General features: G+C 41.6%; 1 protein-coding gene across 8 annotated transcripts in view; it reads left to right on the forward strand.

The window, feature by feature from the left end:
* epg5 (ectopic P-granules autophagy protein 5 homolog (C. elegans)) overlaps positions 1 to 18,220 on the forward strand; it is a 55,002-nt gene extending 36,782 nt beyond the window's left edge. For 4 of the 8 annotated variants that reach the window (XM_041227534.1, XM_041227565.1, XM_041227543.1 and 1 more), the window contains exons 31-45: positions 385 to 579; positions 1,191 to 1,404; positions 1,688 to 1,830; positions 2,647 to 2,854; positions 3,808 to 3,883; positions 3,971 to 4,074; positions 6,232 to 6,407; positions 6,933 to 7,118; positions 7,395 to 7,604; positions 9,801 to 9,948; positions 10,381 to 10,623; positions 10,849 to 11,068; positions 11,390 to 11,596; positions 15,535 to 15,649; positions 16,206 to 18,220. In XM_041227534.1, the coding sequence (XP_041083468.1) occupies positions 385 to 579; positions 1,191 to 1,404; positions 1,688 to 1,830; positions 2,647 to 2,854; positions 3,808 to 3,883; positions 3,971 to 4,074; positions 6,232 to 6,407; positions 6,933 to 7,118; positions 7,395 to 7,604; positions 9,801 to 9,948; positions 10,381 to 10,623; positions 10,849 to 11,068; positions 11,390 to 11,596; positions 15,535 to 15,649; positions 16,206 to 16,388 (2,628 nt within the window). In that variant the 3' untranslated portion in view covers positions 16,389 to 18,220. The remainder of the gene's footprint in view (positions 1 to 384; positions 580 to 1,190; positions 1,405 to 1,687; positions 1,831 to 2,646; positions 2,855 to 3,807; positions 3,884 to 3,970; positions 4,075 to 6,231; positions 6,408 to 6,932; positions 7,119 to 7,394; positions 7,605 to 9,800; positions 9,949 to 10,380; positions 10,624 to 10,848; positions 11,069 to 11,389; positions 11,597 to 15,534; positions 15,650 to 16,205) is intronic. The other 4 variants (XM_041227556.1, XM_041227592.1, XM_041227584.1 and 1 more) reach the window with 3 other exon arrangements.
* Positions 18,221 to 20,494: the final 2,274 nt, after the last annotated feature.

The following is a 20,494-nucleotide window of genomic DNA, read 5'->3' on the forward strand; positions in this document are numbered from 1 at the left end:
TGATTGTTTAATTTAATTTATGACTTTAACTGGCAATTAATTAAAAATAGTAAGATAAAGGGAACACATAGCCACACAGATGGTAAAATGCATGAGACTTTTGAAAAGTTGTTTAAGATGCCTAATTAAAGCACACAGTGGTCTAACATTTTCACGAGTACACGACCGAAAATTAAAATTCTGTACTCTATGTTTTTCATGCATGTAGGCATATAAAGGATATAAATGACAAATCTTGAGGTGTTCTCCTAAATTTGCACACTACTGTAGCAAAATGTATTTTATGTAAAAGCATTGAAATAACAATGTCACAGAACACCTGCTTTTGTTTTCATGAGTGCGCATTAAGACTTTAGTTATTCTCTAGTTGTGTGTCCTTTGCAGGTGTTTATCCGAGACACCCAGCAGGAGTGCAAGCAGATGCTGATGACCATCCTGCACAACCGGCGCCTCTGTAACCTTCTGTCCCCCTACTTCACCCCCAACGCTTCACCCCGAGAGCTGGTCCCCCTGTATGAGGAGGTGGTGCTCGCCCTGCATGGGGATAGTGGAGACGTCATCTTCATGCTGCTCACCAAGGTCTTCAGTTTCCTACACATTGCTAGAGACTCATTCACACTACCTTTGTATGTGGGGCATGGGTAGCAGTATGGGTTTGACAAAGAATGGTCAGGGCCGTGAAGCTCATAATCTGAGCTTTTTCAATGGTGATCGCTATACTTCTGAAATACGTGTGTACACTTCAGATCCATGTGTACTGCGTGAAGGAAAGCTTTAGTTTACATTCGTTATTGTTTATCTAGGCAGATTGTGCATTTTCATCCTCCAGCGTGGTGTCGCTTTAATATGCAGTGTGCTTGAAAATCAAGTAACTGATCATGATAGTAATGACATTTAGGAAGTGAGTTTGGGGAACATTGATCTGTAAACTTAATTAGAAGTCCCCTTTAGAACGTACTAGTAGCAACTACGCTTATAACTTTGCAGCGAGTGTAGCTCCCGCATTGACAGAACATTCTAAACACGTAAACCACAACACATTATTGTATCCGTTTTTATTTAGATTTAATAACTTGTATGTTTATAAGTGTGTGGTAATGTATTTCTCTTGCAGTCTTTATATGACCGACACACCTGAGTGAGAAACACCCTCTGAACACTTCTAAACACGCATATTTTTTTTTTTCCAGTTTGACTTGGTTTTCTGGCTAAGCTCCAGCCAGCCCCGCTTCTCAGAGCGGAGCCGGCTGATGGAGCTGGTGCACCTCGCCCTGACCTCCTGTGGCCTCCAGCCAGACGAGGAGCTCCTGATGCCCTTTAACCTCTTCTGTAAACACTGGACTCAGCTGCTGTGCTACCAGTTCCCTGATCACTACAGTGACTTCCTCAGGCTTCTCATGCAGAGTAAGCAATCATATCAGAATTTATATTTTTCTCTATGAAACGTTTTTTTTTTTTTTTTAAATCCTGGTGTAGTGTATTTTAATTCATAAAATCAGATGTCTCATTAGTCTTAACTTTTGTATAAAAAGTGCTTTATCTTCAGAATTTTGTAGGCTTACCAGCAAAAACTGAACTGGAAGATGGAAGTTCAAAGTTGGACTAATTAATTAATAAATAAATAATAAATATGCGCAGGCAGAGGCATTAATATAGCATTCATTTTAATGTGTCTCTTGGTTTGCAGGTTCTGCAGAGCAGCTCATCAGTCCTGACTGCTGGAGGGTATCCCTCAGAGCACTGGGGTGCACTTCTCCACCCAAAAAGAAATCCACCAAGATCCCCGGCTCTGCCCGAGAAACTACTACAGTGATCCTCTCTTCTCAACAGGTATGGCAGATGCACTGCTTTACAAGTACACTCACATGCACAGAGAATGATGAGGGTATGGAATGGGTTCGTAATGTAGTTGATGCTAAGCCATTGGGATCCTTTTAGCCCCGACTTGACAAAGTCTTCTGAAGTGACTTTACACAATTTCATGAATTTGATCCTGGACGTTTATCCCTTGCTTCTGTTTGGGGCGGGGACAGTCAGCAAAAGAGACTCTAGCAGCTATGTATAAAAATCATTTCAGAATGGCACCACTTAGCATAAAAAAGTAACGGAATTGACAGTTATTCACCCTTTGGCTGTGTAGCTCTCATTGTTTACAGCTTTGATTGGTAATGGCATCTGTCAGTTAAATTAGGTATAGTAGATTGCAGCTAGTTCAACCAGTGATAATTGCAAATAATGAGAGAGGCAAGATTGACTAGGAATTCACTTTCTTGCAATATAATTGTTGATAAAATGCATGGGATTTTATTTGCTATGCTAGGTTTTAGCATTCTGTTATGTATAGTTTTTATTTTAATCTATGTCATTCAGAATAATCAAAGAATCGACTTTACATATAAAATTCCCAGAAGCAAGAGTTTACCTGACAGCAGAGAATGAGTATGCAAGTGAAAGACTTGCACAATTACCAGTACAAGTTAATTAAACAATTCAAGTTTGTCTGTTTGCTTGTTAATCTGTACAGAAAAGGCAAGATGCAACCTATTAATTTGTCTAGTCATTCCAGGTGGATTTACAGCTGTAACAGTCATACACTAATGCAATTAGAAATAAAACACTGCAAAACACTACCACTCTGTCTTCCAGATCCAAGAGACAATAGGATGGCTGTCAGATTTCTTCCTTAAACTCCATCTTTCTAAAGCTGATTTCCGAAGTTTTGGTCTTTTTTTCAAATGGGGTCCTTACATGGATGAAGTAAAGATGTTTTGGCGTTATCTATTGAAAAATATCATCGACTTGGAGTTTGCTGGATTGGCTAAGGAGCCAGTGGGCAGTGTCCAGATTATACAAGGTATGGGTTCTGTGGACAGGATCTATGAAAAGGTGCTTGTACTGTGTCACCTTTCCCAATTATAAGAATTATTGTAAAGGGTCATATTGGTAAAAAAAAAAAAAAAAAAAAAAATCCATCTTAACGCTTTCCCATTTTTTTTCCATGATTTATTTTGTTTTGAGTTGGTTGAATTCCATTGATCTAACAGCACAAATTCGGTTTGATATTCATCAAACTGCTAGACTGCTGATCACTTGTTTAACAATAGTTAAACAACAGTTTTGTGATATGACATTTCCCTTACATTATTCCCCTGGGTAGGGGTGTAATGATTAATTGTGTCTCAGTGAATCGTGATACTTTTCTTAACATGATGCAGTTTATCATAATAGAGGGCTGTATTGTGAGGCATGACCTGTAGCACTACAGAGCTACTTGAGTCGACCAAGTGCCTCTTGAATAATAAATACATCTGCTTTGTTTTTGGAATGAATGCATTATCTCCCTATTAATTGAGTTTGGTCTTTTAACAAAATAGTGCATCGTTAATGATAATTTGATGTTGTTACACATCATTTTAAACAAGCTCATCAGGATCAAAACATTTGTTTGATACTTATCATATTGTGACTTGCACATTGTGATCTGTATCGTATCATTACTTGCATATTGTGATACATATTGTATCGTGATTTGCATATTGTGAGCTGTATCGTATCATGACTTGCATATCGAGATCCATATCATATCGCTGTAGTTTTATATTTGCAATTGTGGTGGGGCATGTACAGTATGTCAGTGACGACATTTTCAGGCAACAGCAAGTACTGTATTATAACCCCACTTGAGCCTCACAGTCCCTTTCCCTGCTGCACATAGTACTTTTAACTGGGATCAGTTGGAATATCTGATGAAGGTAAGCCAGCCTACTTTAGCTGGTATGGATACTGAAGAAAATGTTTCTCTTTTAGTTCTGCAGGCTCTGCATTCTAAAATCGTGGGCTTTTTTAGACCATGGATCCTGGTGCTGGACACAGGAGAGGCAAGGTAACTGTGCTTATGCAGTTAGTTGTTTTCAATTATTACGAGATGAAATGTAGTCATTTGTTATACAATTGCCTTTGCCATCCCCAGCAGCCCTCGCTGTTACCCGTGGCTGGAGACTGACTCGTCTGCTGCAGCCAGCATGGTGAATTTGTACTCTGAGTTTATTGACTTGCTGCATGAGAAGTTCAAGGGTAAGTTTGTTTTCCTGCTGTTTACTGAGGTGCAGTGCTTTGCTCCCATCGGGAACAGCTGGGTCTTCCATTTGATTCTCTTTCTAAATGTTTTATTCTAAATTATAACGGTGTATGTTATACTACCACTGTACTTCTTAAGTACAGCTGAAAGGATGCTCTGTGCTTTAGTCTTAGCTACTGTCTTCAATGACAAAAAACGTAATTATTGTAAAACAATGCAAAACTTCTGGAAGGTGAGGGTCAAAAATCAAGCTGAGATTGGGCTAGAAGGTTACCCCCACGTTCCTTTCAATTATAAATCAGTGGTAGCCAGTAATAACCATGCCAGGTTAATTTAAACCCACCTTCCTATGTTGTCGGTACTGTCGGTTCGAATTTACCTGCTCAAACAAGTACTGTACATGGCTGTTGGCTCTGTGGTAGGGGTACCACAGAGCCAATCAAAAATATTATAAAATGTTTTTGTTTGTGTTTTTAAATCAGAAAAGTTGTCTTGACTGAAATATACATATCAATGGGGTTTTCATTTACAGTGCCTATAGAAAGTCTACACTCCCTTGAACTTTTTTCACATTTTGTTGTGTCAGTGCCTCAGTTTCATGCATTTAAATGAGGTTTTGTTTTTTTTTCACTTCTCTACACACCATACTCCACACTGATAAGGGGAAAAAGTTACATATTAAAAATACCAAACTTAAAGATCATGGTTGGATAAGTTTCCACCCCCCTGAGTTAATAGTTGGTGGATGTACCTTTGGCAGCAATTATAGCTGTTAGTCTGTTGGGATAGGTCTCTACCAAATTTGGCAATATTTGACCATTCTTCTTTACAAAACTGTTCAAGTTCCTAGGGGAGCGTTAATGGACAGCAATCTTCAAGTCATGCCACAAATTTTTGATTGCATTTAGGTCGGCGCTCTGACTGGGCCACTCAAGGACATTTACCTTTTTGTTCCTTAGCTACTTCAGTGTAGCTTTGACTTCATCTGTTCTTCAGGTCATTGTCATGTTGAAAGGTGAACATCTTCTTGCAAAGGGCAGCAGGTTTTCCTCAAGGACTTCTCTGTACTTTGCTCCATTTATTTTCCCTTCTATCCTGACAAGTACCCCAGTCTCTGCCGATGAGAAACGTCCCCATAACATGATGCTGCCACCCATGATTCACAGTAGGGATGGTGTTCTTTGGGTGATGCGCTGTGTTGGGTTTGCGCCAAACATAATGCTTTGCATTTAGGCCAAAAAGTTCCATTTTAGTTTCATCAGACCACTAAACTTTTTGCCACATGGCTACAGAATCTCCTGAGTGTTTTATTGCATACTTAAAATGGGATTCAAGGTGGGCTTTCTTGAGTAATAGCTTCCTTCTTGCCATCCTACCATACAGGCCAGATTTGTGGAGTGCTTGGGATCTTGTTGTCACATGCACTTGACCAGTCTTGGCCATAAATGTCTATAGCTCTTGCAAAGTTGCCACTGGCTTCTTGGTAGCCTCTCTGATCAGTCTCCTTCTTGCTCGGTCATCCAGACAGACAGCCTGATCTAAACAGGGTCTTGGTGGTGCCATACACCTTCCACTTCTTAATAATCGTCTTGACAATGCGCCAAGGGATATTCAAGGCCTTTGATATTTTTTTATACCCATCCCCTGAGCTGTGCCTTTCAACAGCTTTGACCCAGAGTTCTTTTGATAGCGCCTTGGTGCTCGTGGTTGACTCTTTGCTTTGAAATACACTACCCAGCAGAGGGAACCTACAGGAAATGCTGAATTGATCCTGAAATCATGTGAATCACTACAGTTTAACACAGGTGGAGGCCACTTAACTTGGTGTGTGATTTTGAAGGCGATGGGTTACACCTGAGCTAATTTAAGATTGCTATTACAAGGGGGGTAGACACTTATCCAACCAAGCTATTTCAGTTTTTTTATTTTCAATAAAATTTCTGCAACTTTCTAGAATATTTTTTTCACTTGGAGGTTGTGGGTTAGGATGTGTAGATAAATGAAAAAGAAAAACTATTTTAATGCATTTTAATTCCAGGCTATAGGCAACAAAAGGTGAACATTTTGAAAGAGGGTGTAGATTTTTTATAGGCATTGTAGCTTAAAAAAAAAAATACACATACGGTATGGTTCAGCCTCTCTCTGCTTTACAGAGAAGTTGCTGCCTGGACAGAGGGGGGCACTATGGCTGCACCTCATGCACTACTGTGAGACCTGCACCGCTCCCAAAATGCCAGAGTACATCCTGTACATCTACCACAGAGCCTACAGCCGGCTGCCCTGGAGGGACCTGCACCCAGACCAGGCCCTAATGGATCAGTTCTTCAAGGTACTTTCACGCTTGTGCTCCCTTCCCACTGCTTACTGTCATATAGTGTTGTTGTTGTTTTTATATATGGGTTGTTGTTTTGGCCCTCTGTAAGAGGTGGTAAAAGACACCTTGGAAGCAAGGACTGTATGTGCACTCGCAAGGAAAAGAATATGGTGGGAACATAAAAGGATGTATTGGGACAGTTGTAGAGAGGGTAGTGTATATCAAGGCTAAGATAATTACTTTATTCAGGACTAATGAGAATTTTGCCTAGTATTGCAAAGGCACTAAAATTATATATATCATTGTAATGAATTACTGGTCTTAATAACAGTATATATAATTGTAATGAATTACTGGTCTTAATAACAGTAGTTAAACGCAAGGAGCAAGCGTGTTTCATTTTTCTAGCAAAAAATACAATTGTGACAAAACATGAGATCTCCCAAGCTCTTACTCCCTCCGGTGGGAGTCTGCCTAAGTGTGGGAGCAGAGTCCTAAATGACGTGTCAATGAACTAATGAAGTGTGCGCTTGTCTGCAGGTGGAGCGAGGCAGCCCGAAGAGCTGCTTCCTGTTCGTGGGCGCGCTGCTGTGTCAGGTGAACTGGGTGAGTGTGCTGAGCGATGCGCAGAGCCCACAACCCCAGCCCCACTCGCAGACCATGGTGGTCTACCTGCTCTACATGATGGTCTTCCTGGCCAAGGAGGATGAACTCATCACAAAGCCTGTGAGTCAGACACCTGCTCTGTCTTTACATTTGGGGTTCGAAAGCAGGATGCATAATTGCAGATGTATCTCTAGTTAGTAGTTCTTCGTCTCTCTCTCACACTCTTTTTGCTTTTAAAAATAGTCAGATCTTACTTTTTCTGTACACGATTATTGTTCCAACTTTTGATAGCAAGGTGTCTCACCTTCGGTTATCAGCAACACATGGTACATAGTCTGTAATGCACTTATTTTTAAATGTGTTTTTTTTTTTTTTTTCCTTGCTTGCTCTTTGCAGGAATCTCCTCTTCTGAACTTGTTGGGTCAGGCCAGCTCCCTGCCGTGGCACTTTGTGGACTTCTCGTCCTACCAGAACGTTCTTGGATACGTTAACAGCCACTACCCTCCAGCCCTCATCCTGAAGAGGGACTTATCCTCTGAGCTCACTGTCAAGCTGCTGAAAATGGCTGCAGGAATTGGGGCTGACTCTGAGGGGAGGATGCACCAGGTATGCACAGCACTGCACTTCACCGTTCACAACTTCAAAACGCTCAATCACAATAACTAGTAAAACTGGAAGAAAACCAGAGTCGAGTAGGCAAACACTTCAGCTTCAGCCATCCTCAGTATAGTACTTTTGTCTACAACACTAAACAAAAATATAAACGCAACATGCAACAATTTCAAAGATTTTACTGAGTCAGAGTTCATATAAGGAAATCAGTCAATTGAAATAAATTCATTAGGCCCTAATCTATGGATTTCACATGACTTGGAATACAGATATGCATCTGTTGGTCATAGATACCTTAAAAAAAATAAAAGGTAGGGGCGTGGATCACAAAACCAGTCAGTATCTGGTGTGACCACCATTTGCCTCATGCAGCGCGACACATCTCCTTCGCATAGAGTTGATCAGGCTGTTGATTGTGGCTTGTGGAATGTTGTCCCACTCCTCTTCAATGGCTGTGCGAAGTTGCTGGATGTTGGTGGGAACTCGAACACGCTGTTGTACATGTTGATCCAGAGCATCCCAAACATGCTCAATGGGTGACATGTCTGGTGAGTATGTAGGCCATGGAAGAACTGGGACATTTTCAGCTTCCAGGAATTGTGTACAGATCCTTGCGACATGGGGCCGTGCATTATCATGCTGAAACATGAGGTGATGGCCGCGGATGAATGGCACGACAATGGGCCTCAGGATCTCGTCACGGTATCTCTGTGCATTCAAATTGCCATCGATAAAATGCAATTGTGTTCATTGTCCGTAGCTTATGCCTGCTCATACCATAACCCCATCGCCAGCACTGGGCACTCTGTTCACAACATTGACATCAGCAAACCGCTTGCCCACACGACATCATACACATTGACATCTGCCTGGTACAGTTGAAACCAGGATTCATCCGTGAAGAGCAAACTTCTCCAGCGTGCCAGTGCCCATCGAAGGTGAGCATTTGCCCACTGAAGTCGGTTACAACTCCGAATTGCAGTCAGGTCAAGACCCTGGTGAGGACGACGAGCACGCAGATGAGCTTTCCTGAGATGGTTTCTAACAGTTTTTGCAGAAATTCTTCGGTTGTGCAGACCCATAGTTTCATCTGTCCGAGTGTCTGGTCTCAGGCGATCCCGCAGGTGAAGAAGTCGGATGTGTAGGTCCTGGCCTGGAGTGGTTACACGTGGTCTGAGGTTGTGAGGCCGGTTGGACGTACTGCCAAATTCTCTAAAATGGCATTGGAGGCGGCTTATGGTAGAGAAATGAACATTCAATTCTCTGGCAACAGCTCTGGTGGACATTCCTGCAGTCAGCATGCCAATTGCATGCTCCCTCAAAACTTGAGACATCTGTGGCATTGTGTTGTGTGACAAAACTGCACATTTTTGAGTGGCCTTTTATTGTCCCCAACACAAGGTGCACCTGTGTAATGATCATGCTGTTTAGTCAGCTTTTTGATATGCCACACCTGTCAGGTGGATGGATTATCTTGGCAAAGGAGAAATGCTCACTAACAGGGATGTAAACAACTTTGTGCACAAAATTTGAGAGAAATAAGCTTATTGTGTGTATGGAAAATTTCTGGGATCTCTTATTTCAGCTCATGAAACATGGGACCAACACTTTCATGTTGCATTTATATTTCTGTTTAGTGTAGTTTCTTAAAATATTACCTGTGCACTGCACCAGTGTTCCCCCTTTATAATGCTATAGCTACATAGTTACAAGACCATGCTAATTGTGTCCTGCACTGTACTGTCATCTTTAATGCATTTCTGTTGCTACCATGTTGATAACCTTTGGTATTGAAAATAGAGTGAAGTCATTTTTTTAGTTTAGAAATGTAATGCATACAGTAAATTGATTGTGCATGTTACATGGTGCAGTCTGCAGAATGCAGTATGTTTTCATGTTTCAGCATGAGATCCTAACCGTTTAGCTGGCACCTCCAAGACACAAGGCTTTGAGGGGTCTTAGACCAAGAGCCATGCTGTGTTTGTTATAGGGCTGTTAAATTCAGTTTAATTTCCAAAATGTTTAAACATTAAGATTTAGAACTTTAACATAATGGGAATTCTGCTCTATAAAAACTGCAGTTGACATGTATATCTTTGACAGTGACTAAAAGTTTAGGAGCAATTCTAAAGATTTAAGACATGGAAAATGTTTAAACTATTAACATCCCTTGCTTGTTGTTTGCATCAGCAGGACATGACTCCTAAGTGCCGGGCATTCATCCACCTGGTGGTTCAGTTCCTAGTGTCCTTGGACCAGAACGGGAGTATCGCCCTGGCAGACCTGCAGAGGGAGATGGAGAGACTGCTGGAGGACATTGTGATCTTCAATCCACCAGGTCAGGAGTCTTACTAGGTCTGGCTGTCAGTATGAGGCAGTAATCTCACCTGCACTGTTACGACTTGAGTCCTTGAGAAAGCATCTCTAACCCCTCACTGCAGATCATCTAATACACATTTCACTGCAAACATCGGTTGGTTATGGCATGTGTTGGAAGGACATTTTAAAAAACAATCCTTTCCCATAACTTCAAAATGCGCAATCTGAATTGTAAGGTAAAATTATAACCTTAACATAATGGTGGTTGATGCTGTTTACACATAGCTGTCACACGGTGGGACTGTCCTACCCTAACGGATTCTTTTATTTATTTATTTATTTATTTATTTATAAACGACATACAGTTCTTAATCAGTACACTGATGAAAACACTAGCTGAAACATTTGTCTACTGGACTTATACTTCTTTCCTCCCTTTGTTGTCCTGCAGAGACTGATGTGCAGCAGAGGCACATGGCGACATGCAGCCTGTTTGCAGAGGTGCTGACAGTGCTGAACAGCACAGGTGTGTCCACGGCACTGTCCCTGCAAGGGAACCTGCTGAGTTGGGTAGAGAGGAGAGCCCGCGCCCCCCTGGTCCTGCCCCTCCTCACCGCAGCCTGCCACTGCCTGGCCTCCGTCCGACACATGGCACACACCACGGAGGCATGCATCCTGGCCTACTTCACCGATGGTAAGAACTTGAGAGAAGCTGGGAACCTGAAGGGGCTGTCTGGCCCGTCGTGGCTCATCTGTGTTAGACGCAAGCAGTGTATTGTTATCTTTAATGCCATGCCTTCATCATTATTTTTGTTTTAAAAAGTGCTTATGAAGTTTCTCTTTACCTGTCATTTTCTTTCTGCATAAACACTTAAGTTCTACATTCATTGCCTGTTTCTGTCAATCTCCTCATTCCCAGGCGTTTCCCTTGACCAGTCCTCCGGCTGGGGCCCTATCCTGGTATCTCTACAGGTGCCGGAGTTGACTGCGGAGGAGTTCCTACAGGAGAGCCTGTCCCTGGGCAGCTTCCTGACGCTCTACGTGTACATCCTGCAGCGCCTCAACCTGGAGCAGACTCTGGCCTGCGAGAGGAGGAGTCTGGTCCTGCTCAGTGCCTGGACAGAGCAGGTCTTCCCCAGGTCAGAGGCACAAACACACGCTCACCAGGGTTAGGCTCAGCATGCAGAAGGAAACTTGATTCCAGACACATGTTTCTGAAAAAAATTCAAGAAACATTTTCAGACAACATCCTCAAGCAACACGTGATAATTCCCACATTCCCACAGGAGTACACAGAGGAAGGCACTAGCCGAAATGTTTATCTGCTAGTCTTCTAAAATTCTGATTGAACATTTTGAAGCTGTGGAATGTGTTTTGTTCTGATTTTACAATTTTTTTTAAAGCTAGATTAAACTATTTGTACTATTTGTTAAACTGACCCCCGCCCCCTGTTTCTGCAGCAGTGCGTCTGATGAAAGCAAGCTGTTCCTGTGGTGGCACAAGGCCCTGGAGCTGGTGATGGTGCAGGTGGAGCAGGAGCACCTGGAGCCCCTGGTACAGACCCTGCTGGCCATGCAGACTCGGCTGGGACAGCTGGGAGAGGAGAGGCTGGCCTCCGGGATCCTGGGGGCTATAGGCCTGGGCAAGAAGTCTCCCCTTTCCAGCAGGTAGGCAGTGGGTATTGTACCGATATTTACTACTCATACTGAGACCTTGAAGATCTGCAGTTGATAGAATGAATGAAACAGCATCTCCAAAGAGAGAACCAATAGTAGTGGTAAAACTTTTTCATGTACATTTTTGTTGTTCGATTTTGATATTTGCTTAGAGAGATTGTTTTGATAATTGACTACGCTGCGCTTAGATCAGTCAGGGTTTACTCTGCTCAACGCGCACCAGCGGCCCCTGTAGTCTGGCCGGGTACCTGCGGGCTTGTCGCCCAGAGCTGCGTTGTCCTTCGACGCTGTAGCTCTGAGGTGGCTGCGTGGTGAGTCTGCAGTGTGAAAAGAAGTGGTCGGCTGACATCACACTCTACGGAGGACAGCGTGTGTCCGTCTTTGCTGTTCCCGAGTCAGCGCAGAGTTGGTAGTGGTGAGCTGAGCCTAAAAATAATTGCCTACTTTAATTTGGGAGAAAATGATAATAAACAATTGCTGAATACTATATATATTGTAAACGATCCTCGCACTCACGGAGTTCGTTGCCATAGATCTGGGTCCTGGGTGTCTTACCTTTAACGAAATCGCGACTGCGCGTTGAAAAAAATATTTGTATTTTGTTTTTGTCTTTATTTGATTCCGTTTGTCAAAACCTCGAGATGCCACCACCGATCGGCTGAGGGACTGAGTGTGTGCCTGCCGATTCGGCAAATGGACTTGTTTGTGGGTATTTTGTGTTTTCCCCGAATACGTGACGATTCAAGGGAAATTTAAATTGTTTTTATATATATATATATATATATATATATATATATATATATATATATATATATATATATACAGTACTGTGCAAAAGTTTTAGGCAGGTGTGAAAAAATGCTGTAAAGTAAGAATGCTTTCAAAAATAGACATGTTAATAGATTATATTTATCAATTAACTAAATGCAAAGTGAGTGAACAGAAGAAAAATCTAAATCCACCCTTTGCCTTCAGAACAGCATCAATTCTTCTAGGTACACTTGCACAAAGTCAGGGATTCTGTAGGCATATAGTCAGGTGTATGATTAAACAATTATACCAAACAGGTGCTAATGATCGTCAATTCAGTATGTAGGTTGAAACACAATCATTAACTGGAACAGAAACAGCTGTGTAGGAGGAATAAAACTGGGTGAGGAACAGCCAAACTCAGCTAACAAGGTGAGGTTGCTGAAGACAGTTTACTGTCAAAAGTCATACACCATGGCAAGACTGAGCACAGTAACAAGACACAAGGTAGTTATACTGCATCAGCAAGGTCTCTCCCAGGCAGAAATTTCAAGGCAGACAGGGGTTTCCAGATGTGCTGTCCAATCTCTTTTGAAGAAGCTCAAAGAAACGGGCAACGTTGAGGACCGTAGACACAGTGGTCAGCCAAGGAAACTTACAGCAGCAGATGAAAGACGCATCATGCTTACTTCCCTTCGCAATCGGAAGATGTCCAGCAATGCCTTCAGCTCAGAATTGGCAGAAAACAGTGGGACCCTGGTACACCCAGCTACTGTCCAGAGAAGTCTGGTCAGAAGTAGCCTTCATGGAAGACTTGAGGCCAAAAAGCCATACCTCCGACGTGGAAACAAGGCCAAGCGACTCAACTATGCACGAAAACACAAGAACGGGTGCAGAAAAATGGCAGCAGGTGCTCTGGACTGATGAGTCAAAATTTGAAATATTTGGCTGTAGCAGAAGGCAGTTTGTTCTCCGAACGGCTGGAGAGCGGTACACAAATGAGTGTCTGCAGGCAACAGTGAAGCATGGTGGAGGTTCCTTGCAAGTTTGGGGCTGCATTTCTGCAAATGGAGTTGGGGATTTGGTCAGAATTAATGGTCTCCTCAATGCTGAGAAGTACAGGCAGATACTTATCCATCATGCAATACCATCAGGGAGGCATCTGATTGGCCCCAAATTTATTCTGCAGCATGACAACGACCCCAAACATACAGCGAAAGTCATTAAGAACTATCTTCAGCGTAAAGAAGAACAAGGAGTCCTGGAAGTGATGGTATGGCCCCCACAGAGCCCTGATCTCAACATCATCGAGTCTGTCTGGGATTACATGAAGAGAGAGAAGCAACTGAGGCTGCCTAAATCCACAGAAGAACTGTGGTTAGTTCTCCAAGATGTTTGGGCCAACCTACCTGCTGAGTTCCTTCAAAAACTGTGTGCAAGTGTACCTAGAAGAATTGATGCTGTTTTGAAGGCAAAGGGTGGTCACACCAAATATTGATTTGATGTAGATTTTTCTTCTGTTCACTCACTTTGCATTTTGTTAATTGATAAATATAAACTATTAACATGTCTATTTTTGAAAGCATTCTTACTTTACAGCATTTTTTCACACCTGCCTAAAACTTTTGCACAGTACTGTATGTATGTGTGTGTGTGTATGTGTGTGTATGTGTGTATATATATATATATATATATATATATATATATATATATATATATATATATATATATATATATATAGTATTTTCATAAATTTAAGGTTTCAATTCCAATTAAGCAGTATTACATGTATTGATTCCAAGTCTCAAAGCACACATGCATAAGAAGAGATTAGCATTAAACTTAAAATTGTTTGGCAGTGTCCCCCATCCCTGTGTGTGTTATGTGTTGCGTGTGGTGTATTAATGTTGGTGTATAGGTATTGGTGCACAGGATATAAATGGGTCTGTGTAGCACAAGTGATTTTAAAATATATAGTTGTATGTAGGCATGGGGATTGCACAATCACTTCACATGCAGATAAAGTATGTAATATATATGAGCACAGGGGATTGCACAAATTAGTTCACATGCTGGGATGCAAGTGAATAATTAATTAGTAATTGAATCCCAGCGCAACTGTATAGAGGCACAAAGCACTCACTCTGGGTTGGGTGTTCAGTGAGTAGAGACCGGGACAGAGAAGGAGAATAAATTTAATAAAATAAAATAATAACAATTGCTATTTCATGCTGGAAGCACCAGCACAGTACTTGTTTGTCTGTCTCACAGGGTTGTTTGTTTGTCTGTTCATTTAGCCATTCTGCCCTTTATTTTCTGTGTTTTGTTTTCTGTTTAAACCTTTTATTTGCAATAAACCGGCGCAGTACTGTGTTTCTTCCGGGTCTGATGTCACCACTCAAGCCATACCTGCCATAACTAGTCACTGGGTTTAAACAATAGTTAGGCAGCTGGCCATATTGCTTTCCCACTGGGAGTCACGTGGGGCAGACCTCAGCACGATGTTCGGGGAGGAGAATGGAAGCTGTCTCTCCTAAATGCTTGTGTGTCGCCTAATTTATACAGGCAGATAAAACAAGCTTGCATGCTGTGCTAAAATGACCTCTTATGTCTACATTCTACTGCCCTTTTTTTAACATAGTTATTTCCACAGAACATTAATTTCACAACACTCTTACCCCTGTTATTCCATGCTCTGCCATGTCCCAGCATTGACCTTAAAGGTGTTATGAGATGAGCTTGTGCACCAGCATTGACCTTATTTAGTACTTATTTTCCAGTCACAGGTTACTGAGCATAAGTTATAGTTTGCAGTACAAAGACACTCTTATACAGTCCAGTTGGTGTACATGGTCCCGTTCATATTTTCCTACAGGGGGTAGGTTAATGGTTACACTGATGCACCAGATGTAATTGTAGGTTAGACAAGATACTGAAAGCTATATTGAGGCCATGGTGGTGCAGTGGTTGTGATGATTGCATTAGTTAGGATATTTCACACCCACACCAAAGGCTCTTTACCTATTTATCAATAGGAATGTTTTAGTTTTTTAAAGTGTATAAATAGAATTTTTTTTTTACACAGCAGAGTGATCTGTAGCTCTGTGTAGTTATGTATTGCTTGCACAGCAGCTGGGTTTTGTTCTGTTATACAGTCACCCTGTGTTTGTGCTCTGCAGGTTCCGAGTGGTGGCCCGCAGCATGTCTGCCTTCCTGTTAGTAGAGGTCCCTGCAGAGAATCGGCTTCGACTCCAGCCAGGCACAGACCTGCAGCTCTCACCCAAAGCACAGCAAGTACGTACTGTGTGCCCCATGACCATTGAGAATTTGAAATATGAAAACATATGAATTCAGTACTCTGCTATAGTAATGCAACATGCAAGTAAGATGAATAAGGAGATTCTCCCATTTTAAAATAGTGTGTTGGTAGGTGTTCAATATGAACCACCTGTTTCATCTCATTTTGATTAATGGTAAACCATATATGTTTGACAAATACTATTTTTGAAACTCACCTTTAAATGCCTTTCCCAAACAATACCCTTCCTGCATTAGCTGCCTGAGTTTAAAGACCATACAGATAAAGAATTTCCTAAATACATCTTACTTAGACTGTGGTGCTATTTGCAAGAGATTACAAGAGAAAGGCACATTTTAATTTTGAGTTAAACCTTGTTATATGGGTGTGGGAAACAATATTAGCCACTCCTTGTTGTTTTCATTCAAACAGTTTAAATTGTACTTTGTATAATCAGTAAATGGGAAACGTTTGGGTTGGGAAGCTTATTGGGGCATGTAAAAACAAGATGCCCTCTTCCAGTGTAATAAAGGCTTGATTTCTTATCCTCAGGCACTAAGTGTCCTAGACTCGATGCCTTCCAGTAAGCAGTACTCCGAGTTCCAAGAGCCACTCGCCCAAGCCAGACAGTTCATCAGCTACCCTGGTCACTGCCTGCAGGATGGGAACCGCCTGCTCGCACTCCTTATAAACGCCCTTTACCCAGAGGTGCACTATCTGGACATCATACGATAGGGTCTCCTGCCACATTGTGTAGGTGCAGCTATCACTGGGAGTCTGAAAACCTGAACGATTCCTCGAACTGGGGATACTTAGTTCCTAACAAGCTGGGAGGCAACAGCAGGATTCCTGGTATTGTAGCATGTTATTGAACTACAGTAGATACATTGCAGTACATGAACGGTGAGAGTGTGTCCCTCAAATCTTTAAACCATCATAGGTTTGACCTAAGGGTAACAGGAGTCGTCTTCTGAAGATTGAATGCCAAAAAAGGAGTTTTCGTTTTGGTACAAAAAAAAAAATAAACACATTTTTACAAAAATAATCTGCAACATTGGCTCCTCTTAGTTTTACTGTGAGTGTACATCATTAGGAAACAGCTGCGCTTCTTAACAGTTTAGTCCCATGCTATGAACATTCTATTTAAACAGTACTGTATTTGTAATGATCTTTGTGTCATGAATTAACTGCTTCTGGAGCAGGGCGAGGCAGTATAGCCTTTTGTTCTTTTTTGGCTCAATCTTGACCCTGGTTAGCAATGATGACCACATGTCTTTCTCACCCAAGGGTTGTGTTTGCTCGCTGATGGGTTTTTGTTAAGTTGTTTTGCAGACATGTATCATAAAAACCATCATCACAATTTGCACTTTTGTAAATCACAATACAGTATTTACTGGAGTTGTATACAATAGCACCTTTAGTGAACAAGCATCGCCGTTGCTTAGAATGGATCAAAGTGGCATGGAGGGTAAAAGTATAAAAAACAAAATCAAATGGGGCTTCTACTCTACCTACACCTTGAGTTGTTTACTTATTTTACCTCACGTATGTGTGACTGAGTGTTTGAAGATGGGGGTGAGATAAATACCAAATAATATAAGAGCAGAGAAAAGTGCAACAAAGCATTGTGAAGTCATGGCAGAAGTAAGCATGCGTGACCGTTGTAAAGCTCAGAGAGGTATGGTAAAGCATATTAAAAAAAACATTGATGAACTATGGTAAATGTAAAGGATAACCTTGGTGGAACCTCCTCATTTATTGTGGTAAACTATTATGAGACACCGTCTGTGCTTAAAGAAGGGTGGACAAGGCAATGCACAACAAATGAATACATATTAATGTGTTTATTGTGAGCTGGATTCTGTAAAGCTATACAGTTCCGTCTTGAAGGTACTGTTGCTCAGTGCTGAAAGTGCTTTGTGAAACTGGACCCAGATGCAGTATTTTCATTGAAAGGCCACACCCCTGCTCTTCTCAAAGCGACACAAGTGCTTCTACATCCACAGCCTTCTGTTTGTGTGTAATATGAGAAAACCAGCTCACTTTGTGCAATGTGGATCTCCATGCAGGATTCTTTAAGCATATCCAACTGGACAGGAAGCAAAATGTGTTTAGTTTACAAACAACACACTTGTGCTTTTTGAAACTGCTACATGTCTGCGTGCATTTTGATACAGACTATTTTGAGTCATTCCAACTGTTGTTCAAAATAATGCAATTATTCTACAGAAAAATTACTCCTACTACCGGTATACAGCTTGTAGGCAAAAAGGGGGTATGTTGCTTTCCATGCCAGGACTCCTGGTTCCCAGGCTAAACCATTGCTGTTGTTACTCTTATCGGCCTTAACTGTGTGTCACCCCTCTGCTGCAGTTTCTTTTGTCTGTGCCATAAATAGATTTAAGTGTGCGGTGCCAACACATTGCAATTGTAATTTACATGCAGACACGCATTCAGCCTGGGGGGGGGGGGGGGGGGGGGTATTGCTGTCGTTTATTAAGTGGATTCCGTGACATTTCTGATTGTAAAAGCTGTACATGTCATCAAATTAAAAAAAAAAGACAAGCGCTGTGACTGATTTGCTTTGACTTTTCTTGGGGTTTAAACATTGCATTTACACTTCTTTCCTTTTTTTACTTTATTTAGTTTTATAAAACATCAGGGATCTGAGAAAGACATTGAATAGGGCAAAACCATGGGAATGAATTGTATTTCAAACTTTTAACCACAAAAAACCTAAACAATATCATTAACATCAGAAAAACATACTTTTAATTTTATGCTCAACATTTTGTCTGCTGCAAACTTAAATTTAATTTAAGCATTGAGAAATATCAAAAGAAATGAAAAGTAGTTTAACTGTGTTGATAATAAAGAAAGTTATTTAAACCCCAAGATTTTTTTTAAAAAGAAAGCCTGGTAAAAATACAAGAACAAATATGAAAATGTACAGATGAGAAGAGGCCATTTCACATTACCTGATTGATTTTAAAACTTTGTCAAATTGGATCTTAAAGGATCCCAGTCAATCAGGAATCAACAACATGAGCTGGTAACCAATTTATAGCCTCACCACTCTCTGTAAGAGCTGTCTCCTTTCCTCGGTCCGAAGTCTCTTTCCATTTAATTTCCAACTGTGTCCTCTAGTCCCTGTTTCTTTGCTGTGCTTGAAGTATTGGTAGAGTTAACTTTTTTACTCCTTTTTAAGATTCAGTTCTTTTAGCCTACATAAAGTGCTTCAATCTGTAAACTGAATGACATCCGTTATTTATGGTTACACCTCTGTGTCCTTGTGGCAAGGCAGGTGTTTGGTTTATAAATAAAGTTTATGGAAATGTATGTTTGTGTTAAATATGGCAGGGCTGGGGTTAAAAATCCCCTCCCAGATGACAGGTGTGGCAAGGTGTTAATTATTGAATGTCAATTAACCCTAGCCAGCTGTTATGAAAAGGAACTGGAGGTCAACGTGAATGGATCGGCTGTGTGTATGTCCAATGTGAATGAACCAAGTACGGGGTCCTGAGTGCAACTGAGGATCACTGTCTAACCCAGGTCATGAACGCAACTGAGAATCACTGTGTCTAACTGGGGTTGTGACTGCAACTGAGGCTCATATGTGTCTAACTGGGGTTGTGAGTGCAACTGAGGCTCACGTGTGTGTAATGAGTCGTGAGCACAACTGAGGATCACATGTCTAACGTCACTTCAAGCTGGGAGGCATTCAATGCCCAAATGGGAGTGACGGAGAAGTTGTGTGGATGGACCCCTAACCCTGCGTGATTGGTGGGAAATGACACAGGGTCAGCGTAGGGGGGTGAATGCTGCCCCGTGTTCCCAACCCCACTGTGATGACATCTGTCCCCACCGAGGTGTCGTCGGGTGGAAAAGCATCAGGGCGCACCTGCACTTGGCTTGTTCGTGATTGATACATTTTGGCTTCATCTAAGACAGAAACCCAAACACTTACCACCATAAAGCCCTGCAATGCCAGGAGCTGAGCCCAGAGAAGAGTCCCCTCAGCCAGCTGGTTTTGAAGCTCACCACACCGAGCCTCACTGATACCAACCAGCTTCAGGACAGCACTACTCCAACACACACACAATCAGACTCAACCAAATTGTAGCAAAAAATAAACAAAAACACAAAGCAAATTGGAATGCTATTGGGCCCTCAAAAGACACTACACCTTGGCTGAATACGTGACCAAAGTGAAAGACAGTAAACAGAGATAGACACTAACAAAGTTAAGGCTCAGTGAGAACAGCCTGGCCATCAAGACTGGCCGACACAGGAAGAAATGGCTACCCAAAGAGGACAGGCTGTGTGACCACTGCCAGCTCGATCAAGTTGAGACAGAAATAAATTTTTTACTGCAGTGCACAACATATAACAAGGGATGCTCTCTTCCCAAAAATACAACATCTCTGCACAGAATTCCCAGACCTGCCAGAAAAACTCTCCATCCTCCTCGGAGAGCAGACAAGCACAGCCTGTCACCGCCTGAGGGACAGAGAGTGAACACTGAGGCTTCTCACACAGGGAGGGAGTGACGGAGGGAGGGGAGAATATTATACATTATTACTATCACCATTATTAATCAACTTCAAATGTTACTTCAAATGTTTTATTGTTGTTTTTTTATGTTGAATATTCACTTGTAAATATGTTGTAAACTGTTGACTGATTGATTGATTGATTGTATGTGAATTAATGTACACTACCGGTCAAAAGTTTTAGAACACCTACATTTTTCCAGTTTTTATTGAAATTTACGCAGTTTAATGTCTCAATGTACTCTGAAATTAAAACATAGAACAAATAAACAACTGGAGATAAAAAGG

The sequence above is a fragment of the Polyodon spathula genome, chromosome 2, assembly GCF_017654505.1.
Source record: "Polyodon spathula isolate WHYD16114869_AA chromosome 2, ASM1765450v1, whole genome shotgun sequence".
NCBI classification, from domain to species: Eukaryota; Metazoa; Chordata; class Actinopteri; order Acipenseriformes; family Polyodontidae; genus Polyodon; species Polyodon spathula.